General features: G+C 52.2%; 2 protein-coding genes across 3 annotated transcripts; both read left to right on the top strand.

Annotated features, from left to right (window-relative positions):
- Positions 1-14: 14 nt before the first annotated feature.
- Positions 15-6,189, top strand: Klhdc3 (kelch domain containing 3). The gene is made up of 11 exons (XM_005389738.2): positions 15-121; positions 2,233-2,445; positions 2,618-2,794; positions 2,936-3,051; positions 3,213-3,284; positions 3,410-3,623; positions 3,924-4,010; positions 4,151-4,259; positions 4,367-4,440; positions 4,559-4,637; positions 5,581-6,189. Exons 2-11 carry the CDS (start codon positions 2,292-2,294, stop codon positions 5,645-5,647), a joined length of 1,149 nt encoding a protein of 382 aa, XP_005389795.1. The 5' UTR covers positions 15-121; positions 2,233-2,291; the 3' UTR covers positions 5,648-6,189.
- Positions 6,190-6,326: 137 nt separating this feature from the next.
- Rrp36 (ribosomal RNA processing 36) lies at positions 6,327-11,861 on the top strand. 2 transcript variants are annotated; one of them, XM_013516897.1, is made up of 8 exons: positions 6,507-6,616; positions 6,852-7,011; positions 7,978-8,125; positions 8,229-8,295; positions 8,374-8,478; positions 10,469-10,543; positions 10,632-10,749; positions 11,371-11,861. In XM_013516897.1, the coding sequence occupies exons 3-8, from the start codon at positions 7,980-7,982 to the stop codon at positions 11,505-11,507; spliced, it is 648 nt and encodes a 215-aa protein (XP_013372351.1). In that variant the 5' UTR covers positions 6,507-6,616; positions 6,852-7,011; positions 7,978-7,979; the 3' UTR covers positions 11,508-11,861. The 2 variants fall into 2 exon arrangements, with proteins under 2 accessions (XP_005389794.1, XP_013372351.1); XM_005389737.2 differs by lacking the exon at positions 6,852-7,011 and having other exon boundaries at positions 6,327-6,616.
- The last annotated feature ends 1,964 nt before the right edge of the window (positions 11,862-13,825 follow it).

Raw genomic sequence — 13,825 nt, forward strand, 5'->3', positions numbered from 1 at the left:
CGGAAGACGGAGCTTGGCTGTGTTTATCTCGTTGGAGACCTAGGCGTCGGTTGGCACGCTACGGGTTCTAGGCTGCAGGCAGCGCGAGGACCCGCGATCCCACCCCGGCCCGGCCTGGCAGGTAGCCTGGGATGGGTTGAGAGGCAAGGAAGAGTTGGGGGGGGCTAGTAACGCCCTTGTCTGAAGCTGGAGTCGTGGGGGAGGGGCCGAGAGTAATGCGGTGGTGGTGGGAAGGGAGCTGGGGGATGATGGGAAAGGAGTGTTAATGGGGGAACGGTGCGATGGGGAGAATGGTAGGGAGACGGTTGGGTGAGACCTGGTGGCTGGAGCAGGCAATGAAGGAAACTGAGGGAAGGCTGCGTTGTGAGGAGGAAGAGAAAGCTGAGCAGAATAGAAGAGGGGAGTGTGTGTGTGGCAGTAGGGGAGGCTCAGCAGGGATGGGGTCATACTCAGGGAATATATGAATATCCCTGTGGCTGAAAGAGGACAGTGAATTATTCGTTTTTCTTTTGGTGGAGGTAGAAAAATGGATGCTTCTTGAGTGGATCTTGAAATTGTATAAGGAAGAATGAGGAAAAAATGCAAAGCTTTCAGATTAAGAATAATCACAAAGGGGGGTGAGAATTGCAAGAGAGCACGGAGGGGAATGGATACTTTAAGGGAATAGAAACAGCTTGAAAATGCCATAGGGATAGAGAAATGGGGAGACCCAGATAAGAGGAGCCCTTGGTACACAGGGGTTTGCTCTTCCTGCGACTGTGTTGTCCTTATGGAGGAGAAGCTAAGGTGTTTTGGCCACCTTCCCCGGAATTGCTTGTCTCTTCTGTGTACACTTCTTGCTTTACCTGGCTGTATTTGAAGGGTGGGTAGAGGCAGTGGGGAAGATGAAGGACTTGGCTTTTTAAGCCCTTCACTTCCATAAGTGCCCGCACAAGTCCAGGTCCAACACACTTTGGATTGAGAGCTGGAGTAATGAAGCCAGAGTAGCTTCTGGCTGGGGCTATTTCAGATTGGGTAGGGTGGCTATTTAAAGCTTGGCGTGGGCTGGGAGGAGGTTGAGTGGGTGAGCCTGGCAAGCTGGTTGAAAGCCATGTCTCCTCTCAAGGGGCCTCCCTTACTTGAGCCGTGTGTTTGTGTGTGTGTGTGTGTGTGTGCACGCGTGCGCATGTGTGTGCCTGTGTCTGGGCTTCTGCCTTGTGCTTCTCTTTGCTAAGGCTTTTTGGACAGGGAGCAGATGATCCGCCCAAACCCAGCAGGTGCCAGCAGAAGCCTTGCCAGTTACAAGAGAGTTTGCCTGAAAGAGCCTTCAAATTATCACTAAGTTGGCAGGTTGTCTCTTAAGAGACCATGATCTCTCCTGCCTGGGTCTTTCTCTTTATCCCATCCAAGGGCATTTATCCTTCCTGTCTCCTTTCCAGTGCACACCCCACCCTTTCAGGGCCCCAAGTAGGGGAAGAACTGCTGGAAATGGCTTGTTCTCTACCACACAGGGTTGGGGAAGTGGCAGAAGGAGGAAACCTCTTTCCCTACCCCCAGACCCAGCATACACATACCATCCTGGTTTAAGTTTCCAGTTCTGGCAGCATACCAGGCACAGCTGTCAAACGAACTCTTCATGACTGTGGGGGCCCTGGGTGACCCCAGGGACAGCGGCTCAGCTTGACAAGAACTCCCTGTGAGGGGCTAATCAACTATGGTAACATGGGGTTCCCTGCCCTGGGCACTGTTCTACTTTAAAAGCTTTTTTACTTCAAAGCACCCATGCCAGCTTTCAGTGGCTGTCTGGGGCTGGCTGGGCTATTAATAGCTGTGTGTATTTTGATATCACCACCTTTAAGAGTACAGAGATTCTTAGAGAGGTGGCAGAGAACAGAGCCAGAGACAAGGGAGCATACCCGCCTGGGAAGGGGGCTTGGAGCTTATTCCAAACAAAGCACAGGGTGGAGCCTGCATGAATGGGGTGGGGGTGACCATGATCATCCAAGTCTGAGCTGGCAATCAGGTTGAGGCAGCCCCACTTTTTGATGTGGGAAAGCACAGGCCCAGGACTCGCTCCTTGACCTCACTAGCTCCCTGAGGGCAGGGCCAGCCACCTGAGCTGACTAGTGTTCCTGTGGAGGGGTGGTGTGGGAGTGCCAGGGTGACACTTGGAGGTGAGGGCTCATCCTGGGCAGTCTCAGTGAGCCTGGCAGAAACCTTGCCTGAAGAGCCCGTGGCCCTGATTTTGCATAGGTACCAGAGGCAACGGGCCGTGCCGGGGGGGCATGTTGCTGTGACCAGTGGCCCAGGGGATGTTACGGTGGACGGTGCATCTGGAGGGAGGGCCACGCAGGGTGAACCATGCTGCAGTGGCTGTTGGGCACCGGGTATACTCCTTTGGGGGTTACTGCTCTGGTGAAGACTATGAGACGCTGCGACAGATAGATGTTCACATTTTCAATGCAGGTAAGCCAGTGCTGACCCTGTCCCTGGGTGCCCATGGCAGGGAGGGGGGTGGGCGGCTGGATGAATTTTGGTGGTGGTTCTTGTGGCCAGGGGGGTTGGGATGAACGCCTGGTTTGGGAAAAGGTGGACAGCTGAAGGAGGCTCCCAGGGCTGAGCAGAGCTTTGCCCACAGTGTCCTTGCGTTGGACAAAGCTGCCCCCAGTGAGGCCAGCCATCCGAGGGCAGGCTCCTGTGGTTCCCTACATGCGGTATGGACACTCAACGGTCCTCATCGATGACACGGTCTTCCTTTGGGGCGGGCGGAATGACACTGAAGGAGCCTGCAACGTGCTCTACGCATTTGATGTCAGTGAGTAGGGGTCTCAGAGAGAAGCTGTGTTCTGCCAGATGGTGCCAAGGGACCTGGGAAAGGTGTGGGTTGAGCCAGGGGGAATAGGGTACCCAGAGGTTAGGAGGGTGCTGACCTGGTTCATTCTTTCACTTCCTTCAGGTACTCACAAGTGGTCCACACCCCGAGTGTCCGGAGCAGTTCCTGGGGCCCGGGATGGACATTCTGCTTGTGTCCTTGGCAAGATTATGTACATTTTTGGGGGCTATGAGCAGCTGGTAAGCCTGGGGAAAAACCAGAGGTTTAGTATAGGAATGAGAAAGAGGAAGGAGAATTAAATGTAGTGGAATGGGAAGCTTTGGCTGTTTGCGGGTTTTCAGGGAAAGGCTGGAGGGTCAGTGTGACCTTGGCCCCCGCTTTTCCTCCTTTCTGTTCTCAGGCAGATTGCTTTTCCAATGACATTCACAAGCTGGATACAAGCACCATGACATGGACCCTTGTTTGTACAAAGGTCTGTCTTTTTTTCCTCCTCTAAGAGCCCTACCCTTCATAGAAGAAATGGTGCGAGGTCAAACAGAGAGCAGCTTCCCTCCACCACCCATGCTGACCTGCCCTGCCTTTTCTGCTCCTGACTAGGGCAACCCTGCACGCTGGAGGGACTTCCACTCTGCCACCATGCTGGGCAGTAACATGTATGTCTTTGGGGGCCGTGCCGACCGCTTCGGGCCGTTCCATTCCAACAATGAGATTTACTGCAATCGCATTCGTGTCTTTGACACCAAAACCGAAGCCTGGCTGGACTGTCCCCCTACACCAGTGCTGCCTGAGGGGCGCCGGAGCCACTCAGCCTGTGAGTATCTGTTATTTCCAGGTGGAGTCTTGTCCTACCCTCCTCACTTTTTTTTTTCACTTTTTTTTGTTTTTTTTCTGGTACCGGGAATCGAACCCATGACCTTGCGCTTGCCAGGCAAGCACTGTGCCACTGAGCTAAATCCCCAGCCCCCCCTCCTCACTTTTTTGAGGCAGGGTTTTGCTAAATTGCTAGGCTAGGCTGGAATTCAAAGTCTTTCTCCCTCAGCCTTCCATAGTGCTGGGGTTACAGGTGTGCGCCACTACCCTCTGTACTGTTGACATTCCTCTGTCCTTCCAGTTGGCTACAATGGGGAGCTGTACATCTTTGGTGGCTATAATGCAAGACTGAACCGGCACTTCCATGACCTTTGGAAGTTTAACCCTGGTAAACAGCACTACTTTTGGGGGAGGAACAGGAACCACTGAGGTGGGAGGAAAAGAATAACTCCTGAGTAGATGAGGGGTTGGGGAGTGGAGGTACCTGGACTGGGCAGGTATTGAACGTGGGTGTAAACTTCTCTTTAGTGTCTTTTTCCTGGAAAAAGATTGAACCGAAGGGGAAGGGACCATGTCCTCGCCGTCGCCAGTGCTGCTGTATTGTTGGTGACAAGATTGTCCTCTTTGGGGGTACCAGGTTAGGAGAAGGGGGGCTCACGGAAGGGCAGAGCCTGTGACTAATGGGAGGAAGAGGGCCTTGTGGAGAGTCTTCCCTCTTACCTTCAGCTCTTTCGATCCCCACAGCCCATCTCCTGAGGAAGGCCTAGGAGATGAATTTGACCTCATAGATCATTCTGATTTACACATTTTGGACTTCAGTAAGTAGTTACTTCCGAAGTGCTTCTGCCAGCTGGGCGCCTATGTCTGGGTGGTGCTATCTAGGTCTGGACGTTTTTTGGCTTTAATCAGCTCCCTTCTCTAACTCCTCCCTTTAAGGCCCGAGTCTGAAGACTCTGTGCAAACTGGCGGTGATTCAGTATAACCTGGACCAGTCCTGTTTGCCCCATGACATCAGGTACAGTAAGTGCTTGCAAAGGAGGAACTGGCTGGGGGGGGGGTGTGAGTGAGCAGCACAGGTGTGACCTGATTAGCTCACTCAGTGTGGAGGACGCAGGCGTTTTTGTCCTGCTGGAGATGTAATGTTCTTGTGAGTAATGAGAAGGAAGAAGCTATACCTACCACCATGTAATAAAACTGTCAGCTGGGCAAACAATATTGAAAATAAATACAGTTTTTTGAATGAAGCTCAGAGAGGCATCACTTCCTGAGACCTGAGCTTACAGAGTTACTTTTGTTGATAAGAATGGCTGATGAGCTCTTTCAAAGTAAAGTTCAGGAGCCTTTGGATCACTTTAGTTCTAGAATTAAGGAAGGCCGTGGCTCCTTACCTCTGAATTCCATGCTTAGGTACAGGTCAAGAACCAAGGGTTAAACTAGGTCATTCTGAGACACTTTTCGCTGCTAGTGTCACTTCACTTTTACTTGCTGAGAGTCTGTGTGTTCCATATTTGATGACAGGGAGGATACAGGTTGAACTGGTGGGTCTCAGGCTGGTCCAGGATTGACACACGTGCAAGTGCCTGACACCAAGTAGACTGCTTAGGTCTTGGCATAAGGAGGTACTTGCTCAGTCTTTGTAGAATGAAAGAATTGTGGAAAGAGAACAATTTAATATGGTGGGTTGGGTGGGGGAGGCCTCGGAGGGGAGGAGCTCTGAGTCAGGCCCTGTATAAAAACATCAACAGGAAATGCACATGAGCTTGGAGGTGGAAGAGTGGGTGGCAGGCCCTGTCCTGGGTGGAGACTGATCCTTAGACCTAGTGGGGCTGACTGGAAGAGGTGGCTGTGGGTGGTTCTGCTTTAGAAAGGCATTGCTGTGTTCATAGCTTCATTCCAGGAATTCTGGGCTTGGGGTTGGGGCTCCCCCTCTGCCCTTCTGAAGACTGTTGGTCCTCCAGGTGGGAGCTGAACGCCATGACCACCAACAGCAATATCAGTCGCCCGATTGTCTCCTCCCACGGATAGGAGTCTACCGCCTCCCTCCTGCGCCTGCTGTAGTCTTCAGTCCCTGCCACCTCTTTCACCTGCCTGCCCCCTTTGGACCCGGACTCAGTTACCTCCACGTGGAGCTGTTGGACTAGAGGTGTTTCCGTGCTGTGAATTCAGTGGGGAGCTGGCGGGAGCGAGGGCCAGGTCCCTCTCCCGTCGGGCCGAGGGCCCCTTCCCCTTGGTGCTCTGTTCCCATCCACCACCCTCCAGCTGCTCCTGGGCCTCTGTTCTGCCCCAGGCTGGCCAGTAACCAGGCTCTGCTGGGAAGGGAGGCGAGTGGGGAGAAGGGAAAACCACACAGTGGCCGAGCCTCAGGAGCCCCCCTCTCCCCCACCCCCTGCCGTCCTCCCTGCTTGAGCATTGCCTGGCAGCTGTGAGGAGCTGCAGCTGTTGGCGCGCGACCTCCTCTCCCGGACCTGGGGAGGCGGGGCCCAGCCGATCACCCCACCCCTCCCTGAGCTGCTGCTGCACCCTGAAGCTCAGCCAGCTCAGGTTTTATAAAAATGAAGTAAAACCTGCCCGTGTGTGGCGTGTTCTTGTGGAACAGCGTAGAGAGGGAGGAGTTTGCCGTGGGGCCAGGGACCAAGGACGGGCACCCTGAGGTTCGGGTTTCCCGGCAGGACTGTTAGAAATCCCGAGGCCTGGCACGGTAACTGGTTGAACGGACGAGTCCCAGCTTGCGGGGCGCCGTCTCGCCTGCGGGTGGGGCTGCGGGCAGCCCGCCGGGTGGCGGCTTCAGCCCCGCCCTCGGGACGCCGGAAGGGGAAGGGCGATGGCCGCCGCGAGCGGAAGTGACGTCACGTCGCCGGCGGAAGGGGCCTAAGTTGAGAGTCGGGCAGAGCCCTCTGGCTGCGTCTCGGCGTCCCCGCGGCATTATGGAGGGCGGGGATGACGGCGAGGGCGAGGACATGGAACTGGGGAGCACAGCCTGCCATCTGCCAAAGGGTGAGAATCTGTGCTCTGCGGGGAGTGCTCCGCTGTTCCAGAGAACTACCACTTTCTCGGGAGGAGGCGACGCTGGGGACGCGTGCGGCGCAGGGAAGAGGTGGTTGGGGGGCGCTTAGTAAATACGCAAGGAGTGAGGGAAGGCGTTGGGTCCCCGGGGAAGGCTCCATAGGTCGGGATGGAGCAAATTGTTAAACTGTTTATTGGGTGTTTATTGGGCCTCTTCTATCTGCAGGCACATTTCAGCTGTTGGGACACTAGTGAGTAAAGCCTTCGGGCAGCCTACTTCTCAAGACAGTTAAAGCCCGGCCCGGTGGTGCATCCCTGTCATCCCAGCACCTGCGAGGCTGAGACAGGAGGGTCGCCACGACTTTGAGGCCAGCATGGGCTACATAGTAAGACTCTATCGCAAGGGGGGTTAGTTTAAAAAGGCGTACGATTATATAAAAAGGATATAAAGCCCTGAACTGTACACTTTAAAAGGTGAATTTAATGGTGTGTGGATTTCTAAAAAGAAAAAAAAGGCTGTGGAGAGAAAGTAGGGAAGGGGTTGCAATTTTAAACAGCAGAGAAGGCCTCCCTGGGACGGTGACATTTCAACAAAACGTTGAAGATTGTGTGCAAAGGATCTGAGGTGGGAACACACCTCCCTGCTCAGGAACTGCTAGAGGGCAAGTGGACTGGAGAGGAGTGAGAAGGCGGTTGCTGGGAATGAAAATTAGAAATAATACAGCAAGGGCTGGGGATTTAGCTCAGCGGCACAGTGCCTGCCTGGCAAGCGCAAGGTCGTGAGTTCGATTCCCGGTACTGGAAAAAAAAGGGGAAAAAAAAAAAAAAAGAAATAATACAGCAGCCTGTTATATGGGAGCTTTTACTGTGAGCAGATGGAAGCCATGTGGAGCTTGGAATTCAGGGTTGCTATGGTGTAGTTTGTGTCTGGGGTGAGAAGAACAGATTTAATGCCTCTTGGGCTGATGCGCAAGACTAGGGTTGGGAGACCTGTGTGGAGGTTGGGGTGTGGACAGAGGAGAGAAGTGCTGAGAGCATGAGCCAGGGCCACCAAGGGCCTGTGGGAGAAACGTGTGAATTGGTAAGAGGGTGCAAGAGAAAGTATGAAGGCTTGGTTGACCTCTGACCCTACAGCTTCTCTGCAAGCGAGGCTACAGGTTGCCGAAACAGCTAGTGTGAGATGTGAGTGTAGAAGCAGTGCAGCCTGTGCTGCCTGGGACTTACATAATGATTAGTCCAATGGGGGTGTTGGGGAGGACCAGATGTTGAACAGTCAGGGAGGGGCCAATGTCTTTCCTGCGGGGAAGGTGTGAGCTGAGTTGTGTGGCCTCCCCCTCCCCACACTTTTGCAGGGATGGCTGACATGTCGTTCGAGGAGCTGTTGGAACTCCAGAGCCAAGTGGGGACCAAGACACAGAAAGAGTTGGTAGCTAGAAACAGCACTAAGAAGCCAGGTGCTAGAGGGTCTGCCCAGAGTGCTTGTGTTGCAGATAAGCACAGGTGAGAGCCGGGCCTGCCCCAGGAGGTGGAGGTACCTAGTGTCACTTGGGTAGCAGGTGGGAAAACTTTGACCACGTTGAATTCTTCTGCCTTTTTTCCACAGGCCTCTGGAAATGTCAGCCAAGGTCCGAGTGCCGTTTTTACGTCAGGTTGTCCCCATCAGTAAAAAGGTGAGGAAAGGTTGGGAAGCACTTACTCAGTGAAAGATGACTGAGTGGCCCATCTGATACTCTCTCAACTCTCTGAAGGTGGCCCGGGATCCCCGCTTTGACGATCTGTCCGGGGAGTATAATCCTGAGGTGTTTGACAAAACTTACCAGTTCCTGAATGACATCCGAGCCAAGGAGAAAGAGGTGGGCTGCCTAAGGCTGTTTCATGGGGGTCTTTGGGGACAGGGTTTAGAGATGGGCAGAGGGAAGGAGGAAACATTACTTTCTGTAATTTGTTTCTCTTGAAATTCTGCTTTATCGGTTTTCTAGCTGTGTGACCATCACAAGTTATTTAATGCCTTTGCTTCAGTTTTCTTTTGGTTTTGTTGGAAAGTTTTGTTACCTGTAGATTTTTCTTTTCTTTTTTTTTTTGGTCTTGCTGTGTAGTCCAGACTGGCCTTGAGCTCCTGAGCGTCCTGCCTCAGCCTCCTTAGTGCGGGGATTAATCTTTTAAAATTGACAGTAGTCATTGTTCGTACCTGGAGTGTGGCCTGGCATTTCAGTACAGTAGTACCTTGGTTCACGAATGATTTTGTTTGCAAACAATTTGGTTCACAAACAAAAGCATTTGGCAAAATTTTTTGTTTGCAAACTGCATTGGGTGACAAACACGACCATGCCCATCTTTTCCACATAAACACAAACATGGCCATCTTTTCCAAAATTGTAGAACAGGGCTGGGGATTTAGCTCAGCAGCACAGCGCCTGCCTGGCAAGCACGAGGTCGTGAGTTCGATTCCTGGTACCGGAAAAAAAAAACAACAAAAAACAAAATTGTAGAATAAATTAAGTTTGTTAACCGAGGTACCACTGTACATGTATTTGGTGGGTAATATTCAGATCAGGGTAATTGGCATATCTGTTACTTCTAGCATACGTCAGTTTTTTACATAAGGAATACTGAGAATCCTCCATCAGCTCTTTTGAAATATTCCTTTGTTTCCAGGTGTAGAGGTACAGACCTGTTATGCTAGCACTTAGGCTGGGGCAGGAGGATTGCTGCAAGTTCAAGGCCAGCCTGGACTGCATAGCAAGACCCTTTTGTCAAAAAAAGAAAGAAAATTGTTGTTGTTCTCTACACCTCGAGTATCATCCCTTCTATCCAGCTGTGTCCTGGTACCCAGCAACCCTCCTCTTCCCACCGCTTCTTCCCACCTCTCCCAAGCTCTGGTGACCATATGGTGTTCTCCACTTCTCTCTGACTTCTGGGGACTGGGGTTTGAATTTAGAGCCTCACACATACTAGGTGCATGCTCTGCCTCTTACTAATGGCCTTGGCCCCTGTTTGCTCCTTCTTTGAGATGAATTTCAGTTCCACATAACAAGTGAGAACATGGTATTTGTCTGCATGACTTATTTCACGTAACATAATCCTGCGTCAGTTTTCTTTTTTCTTTTTTTTTTTCCTTGAGGCAGGGTTCACTGCATAGTGCAGGCTGGCCTTAAACTCATGTGTGGCCCAGGCTGGCTTCAAACTCATATCGATCCTCCTGCTTCAGCCTCCTGAGTGCTGGGATTACACGCGTGTGCTACCATGCCCAGCTCAGTTTTCTTTCAATTTTTTTTTTTTTTTTTTTTTTTTTTTTTTTTTTTTTTTTTTTTTTTTTTTTTTTTTTTTTTTTTTTGTCTTTTTTGAGACAAGGTCTCACTATACAGTTTAGGCTGACCTTGAGCTCACTTTGTAGCCCAGTCTGGTCTCGAACTCACAACAATCCTCCTGCCTCAGCCTCCGGATTACAGACATGCCCCACCACGCTCAGCTCTTTCAATTTTTGAAATGGTCTCACTGTGTAATCCAGGCCAGGCTTAAACTCACTAGTCTAGGCTGGTCTTGAACTTGTGATTCTCTTGCCTCAGCCTCCTGAGTTTTGGGATTATAGACGTGTACCATTGTGTCTGGCTGGTTCTAATCATAAGGATGATATGAGCTAATGTAGCTCAGCAGTAAAGTGTGTTTAGTATGCACTGGGCCCTGGATCCATCCCCAGTATCACACATACACATGGGGACAATGAAATTGCTGTCTCATAGCCTCTTCATGTTAGTTTTCATGAACTTTTGAATAACACTTGACACAGAGTTTCAGCTGACAGACACAGAGCGCTAACTGTCTTGTTTATTCTGCAACATGCAGCTTGTGAAGAAACAGCTGAAGAAGCACCGGTCAGAGGAGGAGCGTGGGAAACTTCAGCAGCTTCTTCAGCGGCTGGTAAATGGGTGATGTGGCCATGGGAAACAGTGGAAGGCAGGGTGATCAGGACCCCCCCCAATCATCCCATCTCATCTGTGCTCCCCAGGAGCAGCAGGAAGCAGCCCAGCAGGAGAGGAAGCGGCAGCAGGAGCTCCGCTTGGCCCTGAAACAGGAGCAGCGGGCTCGGGCCCAGCAGGGCCATCGGCCATATTTCCTCAAGAAATGTGAGTGGGGTGCAGCTCTGGCAGCCTGGCTCCAGGGATGGGGTGGAGGCTGGGTCAGGGAACCATTTGGGGTCAGTGATCTCTTCTAAGGGTGGCATGAAGAGCCAGGTCTGGTGGTGCTCATCTATAATTCCAGCACTAGGGAGCCTGAGGCAGGATTGCTGAGTCCAGGGCCATCCTGGACTACATGGTGAGTTCAAGGCCAGCCTGAACTGTATCACAAGAACCTGTCTCAAAAAAAGAAGGAAACACTAGATCCTGTGGTGACTTGTAGGAATTAGGGAAGAACTATTTGTAACCAGTCTTGAATCTCTAATTCAGTTAGGCAGAGGTTGTTGCTCCCAGCTCCCTAGCCCACATGTATGCTGGGCCTCATACAAAGTAGAAGGAGCTCGGAATTGGTTCAGCTGAGTGACAGTGGGAATGGATGAGAAGATGGCTTAGGCTGGGGTGTAGCTCGGGGTAGAGCGCTCATCTAGCACATGCAAGGCTCTGGGTTCAAGCAAAGCCAGTTGGTGCCCATACAGACTGGTGCACGCTAAGCAGCTCATACCCCAGCCTGGGGAACAGGAGAGGGCAGCTTCCTCTTTCTCATCAGCTTGTTTTTTCCCTGCCATCCAGCTGAGCAGCGCCAATTGGCCCTAGCGGAGAAGTTTAAGGAGCTGAAACGCAGCAAGAAGCTAGAGAGTTTCTTGAGTCGAAAAAGGCGTCGCAATGCAGGCAAGGACAGGAGACATCTGCCTTTGAGCAAAGAGTAACAAGGAGCTCTTCTGTCTGCCACTGCCCAGGGAGCTGTCATTCTGCGGAGCTGTTGGGGCTGGCCTGTTCTGCTGGTTCTTTTCTGCTCAAGGGTGAGGATCCCAGCTGCCCTGGAACTAGATTGGCTCAAACAGGAGGGGTCTTGGGTGGCCCTCAGACTGGAGAGAAAATGTTACTCAGCTGTTGCCGTGCCACACTGCCTCTACGTGGATCCAGTCATTGTGTCCTCCGGTCCTCCTCCTATCTTTGCCTTAACCCAGTAGTTCTGATGCAGAAGCAGGGGCCCCTTGGGATCTGTTCATATAGGAACTGCATCATTAACAATTCTTGTTCATTAAATCGTCTTTGTATTACTCTGCTGTTTTTGTAGAACACCTGGAACTGCTGTTGTCACTACAGCGGCATGTATGGGTTGCGATGTATCGGTTAGGCAACCAAGCCCAAATCAAGTAAGAGGCTACGCCTACAGATTTAACCCTGGGTCCTGTGCCGGGCATAGTGGTGCTTGCTTGTAATCTCAGCACTCAGGAGGCTGAGACACGAAGATTGCAAGTTCAAGGCCAGCCTGGGCAACTTAGAGCTTGTCTCAAAATAATAGAAAGGAGCAAGGTGTGGTGATCCATGCCTGTAATTCCAGCTCTCTGGGAGGCTGAGGAGAGAAGATAATGAGTTTGAGTCCAGCCTGGACAACTTAGGAAGACCTTTCTTAAACTATAAAAGAAGATTGAGGATATAGCTCAGGGTGAAAGCCATATTTTCAGTCCCCAATACCATAGATAGGTGATAAGGAAGAAAGGAAAACGGATGGAAAGATAAACGGATGGATGGATGCTAGGTAGGCCAGGGAGGTAGCTCAGTGGTAAACCACCCTTGGATTTGATCCTTAGTTTTTTTTTGTTTTGAGACAAGAGTTTCACTATGTAATTCAGGCTGGCCTTGAACTCATGGTGTAGCCCAGGCTGGCTGGAACTCGAGGCAGTCTTTGCCTCAGCCTCCCAAGTGCTGGGATTACAGCTGTGTGCCACCATGCCCAGCTTGATCTTAGAATGGTCCTCTTGAGTTGGGTGGTCCTGGAGGTACCTGCTGGTGCTCATGACAGAAGGTGGCTGTGCTTGAACTCGGAGCCTGTCCTGGGTTCCAGATCAACCAGAACAGAGTTGGCTGGTTGAGCTGTGTGCTGAGGAGGGCAGGCAGCACAGGAGGGGAGGTCAGGGACACTTAGATTTGGGGTCTTTGTCCAGTGTAGAGGAGCAGGAGGCACCTCTGGGTGACGGGCAGGTGGCCTGGGAGTGCTTCAGGGGAGGTCAAGATGGGCCTACAGCAGGGGCAGCACTGCGAGAGGTGGCAATGCAAGAAAGTCCCACTGTGTTGTTGCCGTGCTTGCTGGCCTGGCCACTGACGTGCACAGCAGGGGACAGAGCTCAGAGAAGGCAGGAAGCTGGCACTTCCATATACCCTCAAGGATAAGAGTATAGTCCAGACTCATGCAAGTCCATGACCTCTGCTACAGAGATGCCCAGGTGCTAAAGTGCAGTGACCCTGGTGCCCTGAGCCCACTGCTGCTCCCTGGCTGCCTCTGCTCCTGAGGGCAGCCCTGGATCAACAGATTGCCACCTAACATGGGGCAATCAGCCCCACCCTGTGACTCCCAGCCCTGGCCGCTTTCCCCTCCAGGCTGTCTTCCAAGTCCAGCCTTGGGTGGTGCAGTCCCTTCTGTCTCCTGTGCCCTCTCACCACCTGACTCTCCTCTCAGCTCTCACCCTGCTGGGCCGTGAGAACTGAGGGCTCTCCTCCCTGCCAAGTGGCCCTGCTGTATGCAGAGCTCTAACCTGGCACTGGGTGCCCTGGCCTGGGTTGCCTCAGTGCGGGTGGCAACAGGGCTTACTGAGGTAGCAGTCCAGGACAGCTCACCCAGATGGGGCATGGGCAGAGGACAGAAGAGGGGCAACTTGGAGGAGCTCGTAGGAGGAGATAAGTGAGCTAGGGCAGTCGTGATGGTACACATCTGTAGTCCCAGCACTCAGAAGGCTGAGGCAGGAGGTTGGCAAGTTCAAGTGTAGGCAGGGCAACTAAGTAAAACTTGTCTCAAAATTTTAATAAATTTTAAAAGGGGTGGGAATGTAGCTCAATGCAAAGGCCCTGACTTCAATCCCCAGTGCTGCAGAAACAAAACCAAACACCTGAGCTAAAGCTACAGTCCTTCCAGTTCTGCCTCCAGCCTGCACCTACCAGATGGATGACACACCTGGGGAACACTGCCTCAGTTATTTTAGCCGGGCCCCCCGTGGACCCCCTGTGGTCACCCAACGTACATGCC

Source organism: Chinchilla lanigera, unplaced genomic scaffold, assembly GCF_000276665.1.
Source record: "Chinchilla lanigera isolate Chin_1 unplaced genomic scaffold, ChiLan1.0 scaffold00036, whole genome shotgun sequence".
Classification (NCBI taxonomy): Eukaryota; Metazoa; Chordata; class Mammalia; order Rodentia; family Chinchillidae; genus Chinchilla; species Chinchilla lanigera.

Excerpts from the sequence above, each read along its gene's own strand:
- Klhdc3 (XM_005389738.2), top strand. The coding sequence starts at position 2,292 with ATGTTACGGTGGACGGTGCATCTGGAGGGAGGGCCACGCAGGGTGAAC. Across the intron at positions 2,795-2,935 it reads GCTCTACGCATTTGATGTCA|GTACTCACAAGTGGTCCACA; the intron begins GTGAGTAGGGGT and ends CACTTCCTTCAG. Across the intron at positions 3,624-3,923 it reads GCGCCGGAGCCACTCAGCCT|TTGGCTACAATGGGGAGCTG; the intron begins GTGAGTATCTGT and ends CTGTCCTTCCAG.
- Rrp36 (XM_005389737.2), top strand. The coding sequence starts at position 6,547 with ATGGAGGGCGGGGATGACGGCGAGGGCGAGGACATGGAACTGGGGAGC. Across the intron at positions 8,126-8,228 it reads TGTGTTGCAGATAAGCACAG|GCCTCTGGAAATGTCAGCCA; the intron begins GTGAGAGCCGGG and ends TTTTTTCCACAG. Across the intron at positions 10,750-11,370 it reads GCCATATTTCCTCAAGAAAT|CTGAGCAGCGCCAATTGGCC; the intron begins GTGAGTGGGGTG and ends CCTGCCATCCAG.